The sequence below is a fragment of the Dipodomys merriami genome, unplaced genomic scaffold (assembly GCF_024711535.1).
Source record: "Dipodomys merriami isolate MVZ:Mamm:240054 unplaced genomic scaffold, mDipMer1.0.p SCAF_5, whole genome shotgun sequence".
Classification (NCBI taxonomy): domain Eukaryota; kingdom Metazoa; phylum Chordata; class Mammalia; order Rodentia; family Heteromyidae; genus Dipodomys; species Dipodomys merriami.
The window spans coordinates 64204292-64219355 of NW_027206068.1; the positions used below are offsets into that span (position 1 = coordinate 64204292).

The following is a 15064-nucleotide window of genomic DNA, read 5'->3' on the forward strand; positions in this document are numbered from 1 at the left end:
TTGTCTTTGTTTTATTGTATTGCACAACAGTGACATGATCCAGTCAGAACCAGAAGTTGGTCTAGGAGTAAGAGAGAGGTCAGTCAAGAGACAACCAGTGTTCAATAAAAGTTAGCTATTATTTTTATGTCTATATAGCACAGTTTTTGTTTGCTTGGAGGCGGGGTATGGGCTTTACCCTTATCAGGCAGAGCCTGCCTCCAGCCCTTTTTGTGCACGCTATTTTTCTTTCTTACAGAAGGAATACTTGAACTCAGGAGCTGACGCTGTTGCTCAAAGGCCGGTGCTTTCCCCCTGAGCGTTGCTTCTAGCCCCTTGTTCAAGCTGTTTTTGAGATAAGGCCTCACTTCCTGCCCGAGTGTTTGCCTAGGCTGCAATCTTCTCCCTGGTGGAGCTAGGATAATAGGCGTGCAATGTTGAATCCAGCTCACTGTTAGGAGGCAGCACGCCAACCTTTCTACTCAGACTGGCTCACACTGAGACCCGCCCAATCTCAGCCTCCCAAGTATCAAGATTATAGGAGTGAGCCATCAGCACCCATCACAAAGGAGAGATTCTATCAGGACATTGCACTTAATCCTTCAGCCTAACCTGTTATATAGTGTTACTTATTTTATAATGTAACTCAGAAAACTGAAGTTCAGACAGGTTAAGAAAAGCCTTAGGTAAAAAGGCTGCCTGAGAATGAACAGTGGAAGAATATTACAAATTGGACAAAAATTGATCTTTCTTAATAGATCTCTTTCCAGTGTCTTCTTTTCCATTGGACAATCAGTCGTTTTTAACATGTCACCTCTCCCTGGACATCCCCCTATGCATTTTACACAGATTATATAATATGTATATGTATATACATGTATGTATATATGTATTTATATATAACATTTATAGTATGTATACAGATATAGTATGTGTATATATATGTATATATGTGTGTGTATATATGTATTTTATATATATATGCATTTTGTATATATATATAGCACCAGTCATGGGGCTTGAACTCAGGGCCTTGCCACTGTCCCTGAACTTTTTCACTCAAGGCTAGCACTCTACCACTTCATGTTTTCTAGTGGTTAATTGGAGGTAAGAGTCTCATGGACGTTCCTGCCTGGGCTGGCTTTGAACTATGATCTTCAGATCTCAGCCTCCTGAGCAGCTAGGATTACAGGGTGAGCCACCAGAGCCCAATCAGATCATATATTTTATTTCTAGTTCTTCCCTCCCTGTGTCAGAAAAATGACAGATCACTTTTTACATTGCCCTTTATGACCTGAGGATGTTTTAGACTGTGACTCTCACATCCACTTCTTCCTTTTCATTTATTCAACACTCACTAGTTATCTTCTTCACAAGTTGACAGAGAACAACAAATAATAAGAATCCCACCCTGTTAGAAGCCTGTATTTTACTAGGAAGCACATCTATTTAAGTTATGCCTATATATCCTTACTCTGGTTAGCCCCGTCTTAATCATTTAAAATTTGTGACAATCCTGTATGGCCATTTCTCCTTCTCAGATGAAGAAAATGAGTCAGAGAGAGATTAAGAGATTGCCAGCACTGGTGGCTCACACCTGTAATCCTATTACTCAGGAGGCTGAGATCTGAGAATCACAATTCAAAGCCAGCCCAAGCAAGAACGTCCATGTTATCTCCAGTTAACCACCACAAAACCAGAAGTGGTGCTGTGGCTCAAGTGTTAAGAGTGTGCTTTCCTTGAGCTGAAAAGCTCAGGGACAGCACCGAGGCCCAGAGTTCAAGACCCACGATTGACAAAAAAAGATAATTAAAAAGAGAGAGAGAGAGATTAATAGATTGACCAAAGTTATACAAATAATAGGAAGCAGAACTGAGTTTCAAACCCAGGCCACTAGAAGTCTAAATCTATGATCTGAAGTAGTATACTGTGCCAGGTATCTTCATGTTATATATACACATATTTAAAATACGTTAAACTAATAACTTTTGGCCAGGCACTGGTGACTTCAACCTGTAATCCTACCTAGTCAGGAGGTTGAGATCTGAGGATCAAGATTCAAAGCCAGCCCAGGTAGACAAATCTGAGAGACTTTTATCTCCAACTAATCAACATAAAGCCAGAAGTAAAGGTATAGCTTAATTAGTAGAAAAACCAGCCTTAAGTGAAGAAGCTAAGCAACAGTGTCCTGGTCCTGAGATCATGCACCCATACTGGCATGCGCGCGCACACACACACACACACACACACACACACACACACACACATGCACATACATTTTTTGTTGGAGATACATAGCTTTCTAGGTAGAAATGAATATTTAAAAGTGAATAAAGTGACAGTTGGATAGGGGTTTGGCAGGTATTATTTAAACCTCACATATTGATACGCTGACAGTTGAATTTAAAAAAAAATCAACTGAATCTCTTCTATTCTTTTCTTTTTTCCCCAACTCTCTGTTCTTTTAATCCTATCTGATGTTCTTTTTTGACTGTCTTTCATTTGGCTTCTGGTAGAAAGCCAGAAAGAACTCTGAAGTACAACAAAGACAGGGCTCACCATGGCTGGTGCTCTACCCCATCGGCTGTCAAACCCTATCGTCCGAAGGCTCCTCCCAAATGCCAAATGCAGGCCATAATAATTGTTCAGACACACTCGGTTGGGTTTTTCAAAGATGAATCTCCTCTGGTTATTGCTTCCCATAATTCTTCCTTCTCCAGGCTCCCTTTGTTGCTCTTTGTAGTCCTGCCCCAAGTACTCACATTTGCCTTCGCTACCACGTCCTGTATATCTTCCTGCACACTAATTAAGGTATTAAGTGAGATCAGTTATAAAGCCAGGGTCCTTAGCATTCACTGAATGTTTTCTCTTCTGAATCTGTTGATTTACCTTTATTATTACCCTTTGTTTGGTTTTCAGCCCGTGTCCTATCGGGAATAGCCATTCGGAATAAATTCACTTTGCTAGTTACATTTTTTAGAAGCACTATATCAAATGGTTTGCTGACATCCAAATATGTATCAGCCACAATGGTCTTTTTCATCCACCAAACTCACATTGCTCCCACAGCTATCCATCACATTTGTCAGACTCTTTGGATCTTTAATTAAACCCTGCTGGATACTGTACATATTTCCATTAGTTCCTTCCTATTTACACCATTAGTTTTCTAATTGACATCCATTCTGAGTCACATGTCCTAGAATCTCAGGTGGCCCATTTTGAAGCTTTGGTTTATTTAGGTTTTCTCTCTTTCATAAATAACCTAATGGTTTAGTTAATACATCCTCAAGCGTTTGCTGTTGGGACCTGCTGATTTACATATGCTCTCACATGTTCCAAATAATCCACTGATTTTGTTGTTGTTGTTTTTGTTGTTGCTTTACCATTTTCTTCCATGGCCCTTCAGGACAAAGAGATGTAGTCTATTGTCTCAGCAGAGTAGGGGCACTGAGCAATCGAATGATTTTGAGAAGTATGCTAGAGTCACCAAATAGGACCTAAAAGCAAGTCAAAATTTGAGGAATTTGAGCAACTGATAGCTCCCTAGCAGCCTGATGATTATAATGGGGGCCCCTATCTAACATAATTGTGACCTGCTAGACTTAATCCGTCGTCACCTTAGGCCTCTTTTGCATGATGTATTGCAAATAATTTCCCCCAAAAGCCATGTCATCCACACCTATTCCTACTGACCTTCCTTCTCAAACATGGCCAGATAGGCAGGCTCCCCATATTGTAAGTGCAAAAGCCAATAGAAGAGTATTTGCCTAGCACATACAAGACCCTGTGTTCAACCCGCAGCACCAGAATGAATGAATGAATGAATGAATGAATGAATGAAACCTAAACCCATTCACATCTCCATTCCATCATTAATGCATACCAATACTTGGAGCCAGGCCTGGGTTTCTTTCCCTTGCCTCAGGCCCTCCATCTGGTCCACCCTATCCCAAGTACCAAGAAATGGGAAGCAGAATGGACAGGCAGATTGAGTGCAAGCCCTGGCTCTGCTTTACTTTACATTAAAACATTTATCTCCTGCCTTAAATACCTTTGGTCTGGACCTGGCCTGGATATTTTTAAGAGTTAATGAAAGAAACGTCTTAAAGCCATGACTGTGCCTTTCTATGTGATGTTATCATTTAAAAATAATGCTCTAAGTTTTGAACATGAATATTAATAATGTTAGGTTTCCCTCAAATAAACGTTTTGCATTATTTAGTGAAAAGTTAGTCATTCCATCTTGTTACTTAAAACTAAAAAGGCTATGGGTCTCTGAATTGTTTTTATTCAACAGCTGTTTCCCAGATTTCTAATCTAGGATAATAGATGATATACAGTAGAGGAGTTTCATGCTAATTGGTAAGCAATACGTAGCTTTGTGGCCAGCAAAGGGCATGATACGAAGCCCTTTTTACCTACCTGTGATATTAGATAAATTATTTTTAAAAATTGAAAAGACTCTCTAAAGTGATCCACTGTATTTTTAAATTGAAAAGGCTAAACTGATATTCAGCACAGGATAACTCTCCTTAACCCAAGCTCACCTTTTGATACTCAAAAGAGCATTTACAGAAACATGAGACAAACACAATTATGAAAGTAAAATGAAGGACCTAAATAAAAAATCACAGAACAAGAGGCTAATTCTATTCACTCTTTCATATTTCATTATTTGATAACATCAGAAGATGAATCCATCAGAATTGCTTTGGCAAGTGCAAACAGAAATGGACCTGATCAATATTTATTAAAACCTTCAAAATGGAAGAAGGAGCTGGGCAGACTTCGTAATGGACTGAATAATTATTCACACAGATGAGCTTTGACCGAAAGCAGTGCCAGACCAAAGAGACACAGTTTTAATTGTACCAGATTTAAAATGCAGATTTTCCTCTAGCCCCACCGTAGAAAGCTGAATTAATGTAGCAGGGAGTTACATATGATGTAGCAGGGAGTTACATATGAATCCTTACATTGTCGATGTGGAACCATAGATATTCATAAACTTAGAACATATTCCAAAGGTGGAGAGAGAACAGAGTTTGGAGCTAAGGAAATGCAACGCATTTTTTCCCCATCATAATGTCTAACAGAGGCCAGGAGTGCGTCATCTCAACAGTGATGCGGACAGCTCCTCTCAGAGGAATTCCTTTGTTTTGAGCAACTGTGTTTTCTGAAGAGAAATAAAGCCAGACTCTAGACTGCTGCTGACTATCAAAAATGTTACGATGTGTTCCTGAGAGGGATGAAGACAGCTGACTTCAACTCTTGAAGTTTTCCCAGGAGAGATCCCCCAAACTGCTGAAGCCCACCTGCTGAAGCAAGGTGTGGACAGCAGAACTGGGCTGCTAGGTAGCTGTTCTCACCCCCCCGACCCCCGCCCCGTCACCTCCATGCTGGTGAACCAGCCCACCTGGCAGGCAAGGCCTTGAGCCCTGAGTATGGTAACTGCCATTTCATTGTAGTATCATTGATGTAGGGGGGAAATCATCCTAGATAAAGGAAGTGTGAGAAAGCCCTAAAGCCACAGACTCCCAAGCACTTTCTTCTACCTCTAAAATGATTGCTGCTACCACCAGCTAAAGGAACATCGGCAAGCCTGGTTGGTTTTTATTTTGTTTTATATTGTTGTTGTTGTTGACAATACAAAACTATCCCAATGGAGAATAGGTATCTAATTCTACCTTTTACTGTCTGAAAATTATTTAGCATTTCTCTTCCTTAGTGTTCTGATTCATGAAATGGAAGTAACTTCAGCTCATTTTAAATTAGAATTTTCAATCATGACTGTAATAAGCTCTAACCTCTTTCAAGGGAAGACAAAGAAGAACAGTTACATTGTATTTTTAAACAAACTAATTTAGTCTTCTGACTAAAGCAGGATTGCCATCCGTCTTATTATTGGTCTGCAAAGTGCATCAGAGCTACCATTACACTTGCTCAGCGTCTCCAGACCAGTCATTGATGCATCTGCCCACCCTTGCTCCAGGAGAATCAGCATCCACTGGTTCTAATGCAAACCCAAGATGTTGAAGGACCAAGCAGAGGTGCTGGAAAATTTGAAAAATCTTAAAATGCCACCAGGCATTAAATAGAGCTGAGTGTTTGCCCAAATTCATGTAGCAAGTGAAGGCTATATGTATGAATGATACAACCAGAACCAGAGTTTAGTTTATCGCTAGAGTATTTACAACTCTAAATCTCTCTATTAGCACCACCCCTCAGTTAAGTCTGAGATAATTATTCAACTCCTTGTTCTTCTTTCTTTACATTTCCTTGTCTATTACCATATGAGGCGGCAGAGAAAACAGGAGGCAAACGTTTTGCCTATAATCTAGTTGCCTTTTTTTGTACTGTTTGTTTTGTTTTGCAACTAGTTATTGTGGTTTTTTTTTTTTTTCTAGGAAGAGGGGTGGTACTGGGATGTGAACTCTGGGCCTCAAGTTTGCTAGGCAGGTGCTCTACTGCTGATCCATGCTTTCAGCCCTTTTTGCACTGGCTAGCTCAGGGTCTCAGTTCCTGCATGGGCATGTACTTGGACAGCAATCCTCCTATTTTTTTATGACTTGCTGCAGCTGCATTTGCCACCACACCAGAATGCTTTCCATTAGACAGAAATTCCTGTACTTTTCAGGCTCACCCAAAACCTGCCAGTAGGCCACACCTCCAGTTCCCGCCATCTTCCAGAACTGCCGCCCTGGGGACCAAGCTGAGCACATAGACCTTTGGAGGGACACCCAGAGCATATCTAAACCATAGCAGGGTACAGGAAAACAAATGAATTTCATGGGAAAACTTGAATCCATCTCCAGGACATCTCATTATGTATATGCAGATGTTCTAAATGTGAAAATTCCTGAACCAAAATGTTTCTGGTCTCAGCCACTCCAAATTAACAGCTAAGTGATGGTGGCTCATGCCTGTAATCCTAGCTACTCATGAAGCAGAGATCTGAAGATTGTGGTTCAAAGCTAAACCAAATAGAAAGACCTGTAAGACTCTTAAATCCTCGTAACCTCCAAAAAGTCAGAAGTGGAGAATATGATAAAGCACCAGCCTTAAGCAAAAATGCCAAGCATTTTTGTAAGGCCCTGTGTTCAAGGCCCAGTACTAGCACACAAACACATACATACTACACACACACACACACACACACACACACACACACACACACACACACACATTATATATACACACACATATATACACATAAAATTCAGGGGAAAATCATCTGTACTAAGCATGTACAGACTTTTGTCATCATTCCCAAACAAGATACTATAAATTCTTTAAATCTATTTATATAATATTAGGTATTATAAATAATCTAGGCATGGTTAAAATCTATGGGAGGACTGTGAAGTTTTTATGGTAATACTATGACATACCTGGGATCTTGGAACCAATCTCCCATAGATATCAAAGGAAAGATGACTGTTTTGAAATGTGGTTTCCATTCAAGGATTTACGATTCTGAATCCCACCAAGTAAAAGGAGATGACAAGGCTTTGTCCAGGGCATTTGGTCCAGGGGGTCAGTCAAAGCCTTGCTATCACCCCAAATCCAATGCTCATAACAGGCCTAGAGGTACAGGAAGGAGGGTTACTGTGAATAGAAGAAACATGGTTTTAATGGAGCTTTCTTCTCTCAGTTTCAAAAAAGGAAGGAAGGAAAGAAGGGAGGAAGGAAGAAAGGAAGAAAGGATGGAGGGAGGAGGGAGACTATTTACAAAACTTCCAGAGATGTAGTGGTAACTTTTATACTGAGTATGCCAAAGTGGAGATTGAACTAGGGATGAGAGACTAAAATTTTCCAAATTTTTTGCCTAGGGAAATGTATGAAAAACTCTTTATGAACCATCAGGAAAAGCACTAAGACTCAAGAATATAAGGGAACCAACAATCTGTTTATACATACATACATATATATATATATATATATGCATAACTACATTTGATTGAAAATCTAAAGGCAGCATGACAGCGCTGCCAAATGTCCTAAACAAGATATTTATCTTTTGACTAATTCTTTATTTAGAAACTATAGGGGAAGGGCAGAAGAACTGTAAGAAAATATGCCCCCTGAAGTATGTCCTCATGGTGGGAGTTACATGGTTAATCTCTTTTTTAATAATCGTATAGTGTAGACCATTCTATATTTATGTTTTAATTTTCCAATCAGATAAAATAAACTTTATATTATAAGACTTTAGTAAATGTTCCCACTTCCGGAAATCCCCTTCATATCCTTACTGATACAAATGTTTCCAGGCAGAATCCATAGGGGAGAAAGACTTGCAGTGCGTTGCCTTTGAAACAAAGGAAGGGGCTGGAGGTACAGGGCAGTGGTCAGACACTTGCCTTGTATGTGTGAGACACTCAAACTAATGAAAATGTGGTCTCTATGAGGGAGATAAAAGAAAATGATCTGTGTAGTTCAGAACAAGGGCTCAATGTTGTCATGCTAGATTGACCTCTTCTCTTATCGCTCAGCCTCTTGCCTTCTGTATCCATAACACTGTGAGAAGGTCTACCCCAAGATACACAGCAAAGGGCAAGAGAAGGCACTTGCCACTGGAGGGCACAAACTTTCTCAGAATGTTCCATCCACCAGAGGGATGTGAAACTCCTTGATCTTTACAATGGGATAGTTGGTCCACATCTAGCAATTGGCCCTGACTTCTTTGCATGGTGAAGAGACTTACTCTATAAGTTTTGAGCTGACAATGTCTAAATAAAACATATATTCCCAGATCCTGCCCAGGCAGTACTGTGCCATCGAGTGTAAATCCTGGTAGCTTTGAAATCCGTGGCTGCTATGTAAATGCCTGATGATAAAGACCAAGCTTTTATTTTCCTGGGGCCTCGATAAGTACTGATCAATTATTTATCCCTGTTGAGTTACATAATTTTATTGTAGTCTATCAGTATTTATCATGGCTGCTCATTCTAATTGGATAGTTTGGGGCATTTTCATCCTTTCTCTTTAGGGCTCTTGTAGTACCCTTTACCCACTTCCATGTCTAAATGTTGCTATGCCGATTTATTAGTTGTTGCTACTGGGTATCTTTCTGAAAGATAAATGAATTTCATTCTGTCTTTAAATATTTATGCTTTTTTATGATCTAATATATCATCATGGTTATAGGGGATTTTTCCCCTAACTGTAGAAAATACACCATCAGTTACCTGTCAATTTTGTTTAATAACTCAGCTTTGCAATTCTAGCTCAGTGTTTATCTGAAGCTCTTGAGAATTCTTTTAGCCTCCCAGTTCACTTCCGAGTGTCACTCTGGGATTTAGAAAGGTCTCCGTTACACAGGAGCTCTCGAAACATGAAGAACTTACGTGGCAGATCCTTCGTCACATCTCACACTGGAAGACCCAGGACAAGAAACCCAGGCATCTTTGGCTTGTTGTTTGCTCTGAGCATAGAGCAGCAGCCTCTGTAGAAAACCAGCCAGTATCCCTGGAAACAATTCATCAGGCTTTTCAAATAAAATCCAATTTCATCTGGTCCGATGGGCTCAATGTTACGTCTTAACATAAATGATGCAAATATCAATATCTGCTGCAAAGAACCCCAATTCTTTTGGTTTAATCTCCGTGAAAAACATCACAAACCACATACGGCTTCTATAGCCATCCATGCTTTTAGAACCCAGTTTAGAAGAGATGCAGACAGACTCTGGCTCATACCCAGAAGCTGGCTAGGAACCTTTGACAACCACAGTGTCTGCGGAAGGGAGCTTGGCACTCTGCTCCTTTCATAAGCTCCCTAGATAATTTCTAGCAAAACATTCTCATGTTTAAGGAACTAGTGTGCTGCAGTTTTTAAAGCCTTTCTGGCTTTGAAAGAATCATGAGACCCAAATTATTATTCCATTTAATAAATCTGGATTCATACATGTATTCTTCTTGAGCACTTTTTAAAATGTATATTGTTAGAAAATTCCCTAAACAGATAGCTTTCTTCCACCTGTGCTTCTAAGGGAAACAAGTAAATGATAGGTCATTTCTCAAAAAGAAGGACCTATGTCAGGGAGAAAGCCATGGTGGGCCAGGTAATTCAGAGTCATAAATAAGTCATGGGACATGGCTGGGAAGGTGGCTCAGTGGTAGAGTGCTTGCCTTGCATGCATGAGGCCCTGGGTTTGATTCCTCAGCACCACATAAGCAGAAAAAGCCAGAAGTGGGTGTTGTGGTTCAAGTGGTAGAGCACTAGCCTTGAGCTGAAGAGTTGAGGGACAGTGCCCAGGCCCAGAGTTCAGGCCCCACAACTGGGGGGGGGGGAAGTCATGGGACAAATGGGATGCATATTCCTTTAAATTACAACAGATGCATGCGGGGGAGGGGGTGTCTTGCGAAGCTCACATGGATTGGATGCAAAATGTGCAGTTTCTAATGGTTTCCTTGCTACAGCTGATCCTGGGCTCCCAGAGCCCTAGAGGGGCTTCATTCTTCTCTACCACAAATACTGCTGCCTGTATCCAAGGGTGCTCTTGATGGGTGGTGCCTAAACATCTGGCTCCATGAGGTTACAGTGAATAATCATTTGAAGCCACTGCAGAAAATGAGCACTAAGAGGACCCTCTACCTGGTGACATTGAAGAACTTGCTCTCAGGAGACTCTTACGAAGTTGTCCATCTAAAAAGAACCCTTTTGTTCTTTCCACTGTGTAGGGAACATTCACAAGACTGTCATTTCACGTTTATTAGTATGTTAATTAAGGAAGTATGGTTAGCAGAAGAGAAGAACCTAGAGCCTGGGTTGAACTTCTCATTGGTAATATGGAAGCATATGTCTGTCATTCCTCTCCACTGAAGCCAATGCCCTTAGTCAAATGGCTTTCCAGTTCCCATTTTTGCTAGAATTATAATGACCCCTCTGAAACTATTCTGCATTCTGAAGCCAAGTTTATCTTCCAGAAGAATGACTTTCAAACAGTAGCCTCTGTGTGGGAGGGAGGTCCCCACAGTTGCTTAGGCCTGAAGTCCTAGTCTGATGATCTCACATAACCTCCTTGCTTTATCTCCTGTTTCCAGGACTCCATTATTCTACTCTACTCTCATCAGGTCAGTTTCCACTGCCTTTTCTCACATTCTTCCTTCCATGTAGCATTTCTCCCCCAGAAGCTCAAACTGACAGAAGCCTATCCCACGTGAAGGCCCGCATCCTCCTCTCTTCAGGCAGGATCTCTCCTTCCTGTGCTGTGAATTCATAGCATGCACACCTCACTCACAAACATGTTGAACGTTCTTCTTGTCAGTTCTCAGTGTCTTTGAAGACACACTTTTGAACTGAATTCATGTCCTGGCATCTTCACTCACCGTCTTGGTGACATGGGCTGAGTCCCCTAATTTCTCGTGGCCATGCATTTCTGAGAAATACTGAGAAAAATGTCCTTTGTCAACAACAATGTCGTCCTAATTTCTCTGCTTTTCTTTACTTTTCCTCCTTGTCTTGGAGCTGCTTAGGAAAGGCAGAGTGTCTTACCTATCATTGTATTCTAATGCTTTCATGACAATACTATTAGCATATTAGTGTTCTATTTCTATACAGTTCATCTTCATGAAGACCAACAGAGGTAAACGCTAATATTATCCATTTCATAGAATAAAAAGACAAATATTAGCCAGGTGCCGGTGACTCACGCCTATAATCCTAGCTACTCAGGAAGCTGAGATCTGACGATCCCAGTTCAAAGCCAGCATGGGCAGGAAAGACTGTGAGTCTTATCTCCAATAAACTACTAGAAAACTAGAAGTGGCGCTTTAGCTCAAGTGGTAGAGCGCTTGCCTTGAGCTGAAGAGCTGAGGGACAGCACTCAGGCCCAGAGTTCAGGCCCCACGACCGATAAAAAAAAAAAAGACAAATATTTCACAAAGTCTCCAATAATTAAAAAAGACATATATTCCAGTGTAGGTACAAGCATTGAAAGCTGCTTATAGCTTGTCCTGGGAAGCATTGTGCTAGACTTGTCAGTGTTAAGTCAACTTGTTTGATTTTTGCTTTTTAAATACCTTTTGAAAGCCTGATTTTAGGATAGGTAGATTCAGATGTGTTCTAGAAAACAAATGTTCCTGTTTTTTGTAGATTATCCATTGTTTTTGAGTAATGCCCAATGGATGTGACAAAACCCTTATTGTCTCACCATAGAGCCTTGATGATCAATAGGGGCAAAGCAGATATTGTTAAGCCTTTTGCAAACCTAAAAGATACAAAATAAGGCAACGAAGATTAATTTTTTAAAAAGATGAGTGAATGAATGAATGAGCGAATGAGGGGGACAAAACCTGCCTTCCAGGAGATCAGTACCTATTTATGGAATAAGTAAACAAACTCACCTTGGATGACACACTCACAGGCAGTGCGTTCTTCCACAGTGAGCCACCAGGCTGACGGAGAAACTCTGAGCAGGTTCTGTCTTGCTTCTCCAGGCAGTACTACGAGATGCTGTACAACACAGCCGATGAGCTCCTGAATCTGGTGGTGGACCAGGGCGTGAAGTACACGGAGCTAGAGTATATCCACGCCTTGACCCTGCTGCACCGCAGCCAGACCGGGGTGGGAGACCAGACCATCCAGAACACCAGGCTGCAGCGGCTGAAGGAGATCATCTGTGAGCAGGCCGCCATCAAGCAAGCCACCAAGGACAAGAAAATAACCACTGTCTAATGGAGTGGGCTGTGGAGAGGGTGGGAGGTGGGGGGGAGGGAGGGAGGCTGCAGGGGCATTGTTTTTATTCTGTCAGTTAGAAGCTAGACACATTTCTTTCTCTACTGTGTTATTTTATTTGTTATAAATCTGAACTGGCTAAGTTTCCTCTGTGATGCTTTAGTAGAAAGATGGTGTTGGAATTATGTTCTCTTTAGCTATTCTTATGACCATACAAGGAAAAGTATAATGCAGATTTTGATGGAACAACTACTTTAGGGCAGTCTTTTCCCCAGGGGCTAGGGTGGGACAAGGGAAGAGGGTGGCAAAATATGGGAGACTAGCCAGGGCGCCAGTGGCTCACCGTGTAATCCTAGCTACTCAGGAGGCTGAGATCTGAGGATCACTGTTCAAAGCCAGCCCAGGTGGAAAGTCTGTGAGTCTCTTATCTCCACTAAACCACTCAGAAAACTGGAAGTGGTGCAGTGGCTGAAGTGGTAGAGCGCTAGCCTTGAGCTGAAGAGCTCATGGACAGTGTTCAGGCCCAGAGTTCAAGCCCCATGACCAACAAAAATAAGTAAATAAATAAATAAATAAATAAAAATATGGGAGATTTAGGGGAAAAATGGGTTGCATCAATTACTAATTCATATTCTGATTATTGCCTAATATATAAAATTCCAGCCTGGAAAGCCAACTGCAACCCAAGTTTTAGTCCTGTCCTCAAACCATCCAGTAGAGTTCCACCCCAGAAACAATAGAATTTTTACTCCCCTTGTTTTGCCAGATTAGAAGGCAATGAAATATAAGGACACATGCATTGCTTTCTAAGTCTCTATTGCCAAATTCAAATAAACTGCTTCTCAGTTTATTGCCAAATTCAAATAAACAGCTTCTCAGTTGGCCATGCCTTTCAGCAGATTTCCCTACCAGAACAGCGACCCTCTTCTTGATCCCCATCCCATATGCTGTAGCTTCGGCCCCAGGCTGTTCGTTGGTTGGCGGCCATTTTGTTTTATTTCTTGTGCTATCTAAACCAAGAGCCATAAGGTTAGGAACAACAGTGGAAGCATGGAAGGTAATTCAATCCTCTGCTTGCTTTAGGCATCTCCTTTCCAAGAGTAAATAATGGCTGGAAAACTCCCTGTCTCACTTGAAACTTCATTTGGGTAAACGATTCTGCTTACCCTCTCGAGCACCTTTGTCATCTTGGAAAGTAACCAGATCTGTCACTGAGGTCAAGGAAGAGGAGCCCTCAGAGGACCTTCCTCCTCTGTGCCTGTCTCCCAGGCTGCAGGCACTCAGTGTCCTGGGCATGCTGGAGGGATCTCACCGCAGTCTGGCTCCCCAGTGCCCCTGCTGCTCATGGCTCCTGTGTATCAGGAGGCCACTGCGCCCTGACTGACGCATCTTGAACACATGCGGAAATGAGAGCAAGAAGACTGGGACCATCCAAGGTCGCACCTTCCCCCCTGATGGTCATGATTTTTACACCTCTTTATAACCACTTTGCGTTTGGTGGGAGAAACAAAATTAAAAACAGTCTGGAGAAGCTGAAATCGTGTTGCTCTTATTTATCAAGCAGAGATTTCCTGGAGGCCTCATGGGTGCCAAGTGCTGTGACGCATGGAGCAGATGTATCGAGAAAGAGGACACGCTAGTTATCTCCGGGGAAGGAGCTGAATTTGAACCCCAACCCCAATGCGTGCACACACACAGAGCTGAGGTAGAACTCAAGGCAGATGGCAGAGCAGCTGTGCAGATCCTGTGGGGAGTTGCAGGGTTTGGGGGGAGGAAGGCACACTGCAGATTCCTGTGGCTCAGAGGCCTGGCTGAAGGACATTGAATGTGTACTGGAGACAACAACAAGCAACTATTCGGTCCCCAACTGGGCTTCGAAAGCCTGGACACAAGAAGTAGGGCTGCAAGGAGAGATGAGGGGTGCCTAGATTGGACCACTTTTGTTAGGAAACTTCTCCATGGCAGCCCTGGTCTCCTAGCTTACATTCTTTTTTTTTTTTTTTTTTGTCGGTCGTGGGGCTTGAACTCTGGGCCTGGACGCTGTCCCTCAGCAAATCAGCTCAAGGTGAGCACTCTACCACTTGAGCTACAGCACCACTTCTGGTTTTCTGGTGGTTTATTGGAGATAGGAGTCTCACGGTCTCTCCTGCCCGGGCTGGCTTTGAACCGCGATCCTCAGATCTCAGCCTCCTGAGTAGCTAGGATTACAGGCGTGAGCCACCAGCGCCCGGCTCCTAGCTTACATTCTGCACCTTCTCTTTTCCTTCCTGTCCACTCCACGGTGGGAGCCTGATTGGCCACCATGAGCCAGAGGAGCCAGCAGGAGGGCTGGGAGTGGGCCTGGGAGGCGTGGAATGGCATGACCCCCGAGCTCCAGCACTTCCCTGGCAGGTGAGCGGCT

General features: G+C 42.2%; 1 protein-coding gene across 1 annotated transcript in view; it reads left to right on the forward strand.

Moving 5' to 3' along the window:
- The window catches only part of Exoc4 (exocyst complex component 4), a 689440-nt gene extending 675239 nt beyond the window's left edge, over positions 1–14201 (forward strand). Inside the window, exon 18 of the mRNA XM_069996791.1 lies at positions 12426–14201. Within this exon, the coding sequence (XP_069852892.1) occupies positions 12426–12663 (238 nt within the window). The 3' untranslated portion in view covers positions 12664–14201. The remainder of the gene's footprint in view (positions 1–12425) is intronic.
- Positions 14202–15064: the final 863 nt, after the last annotated feature.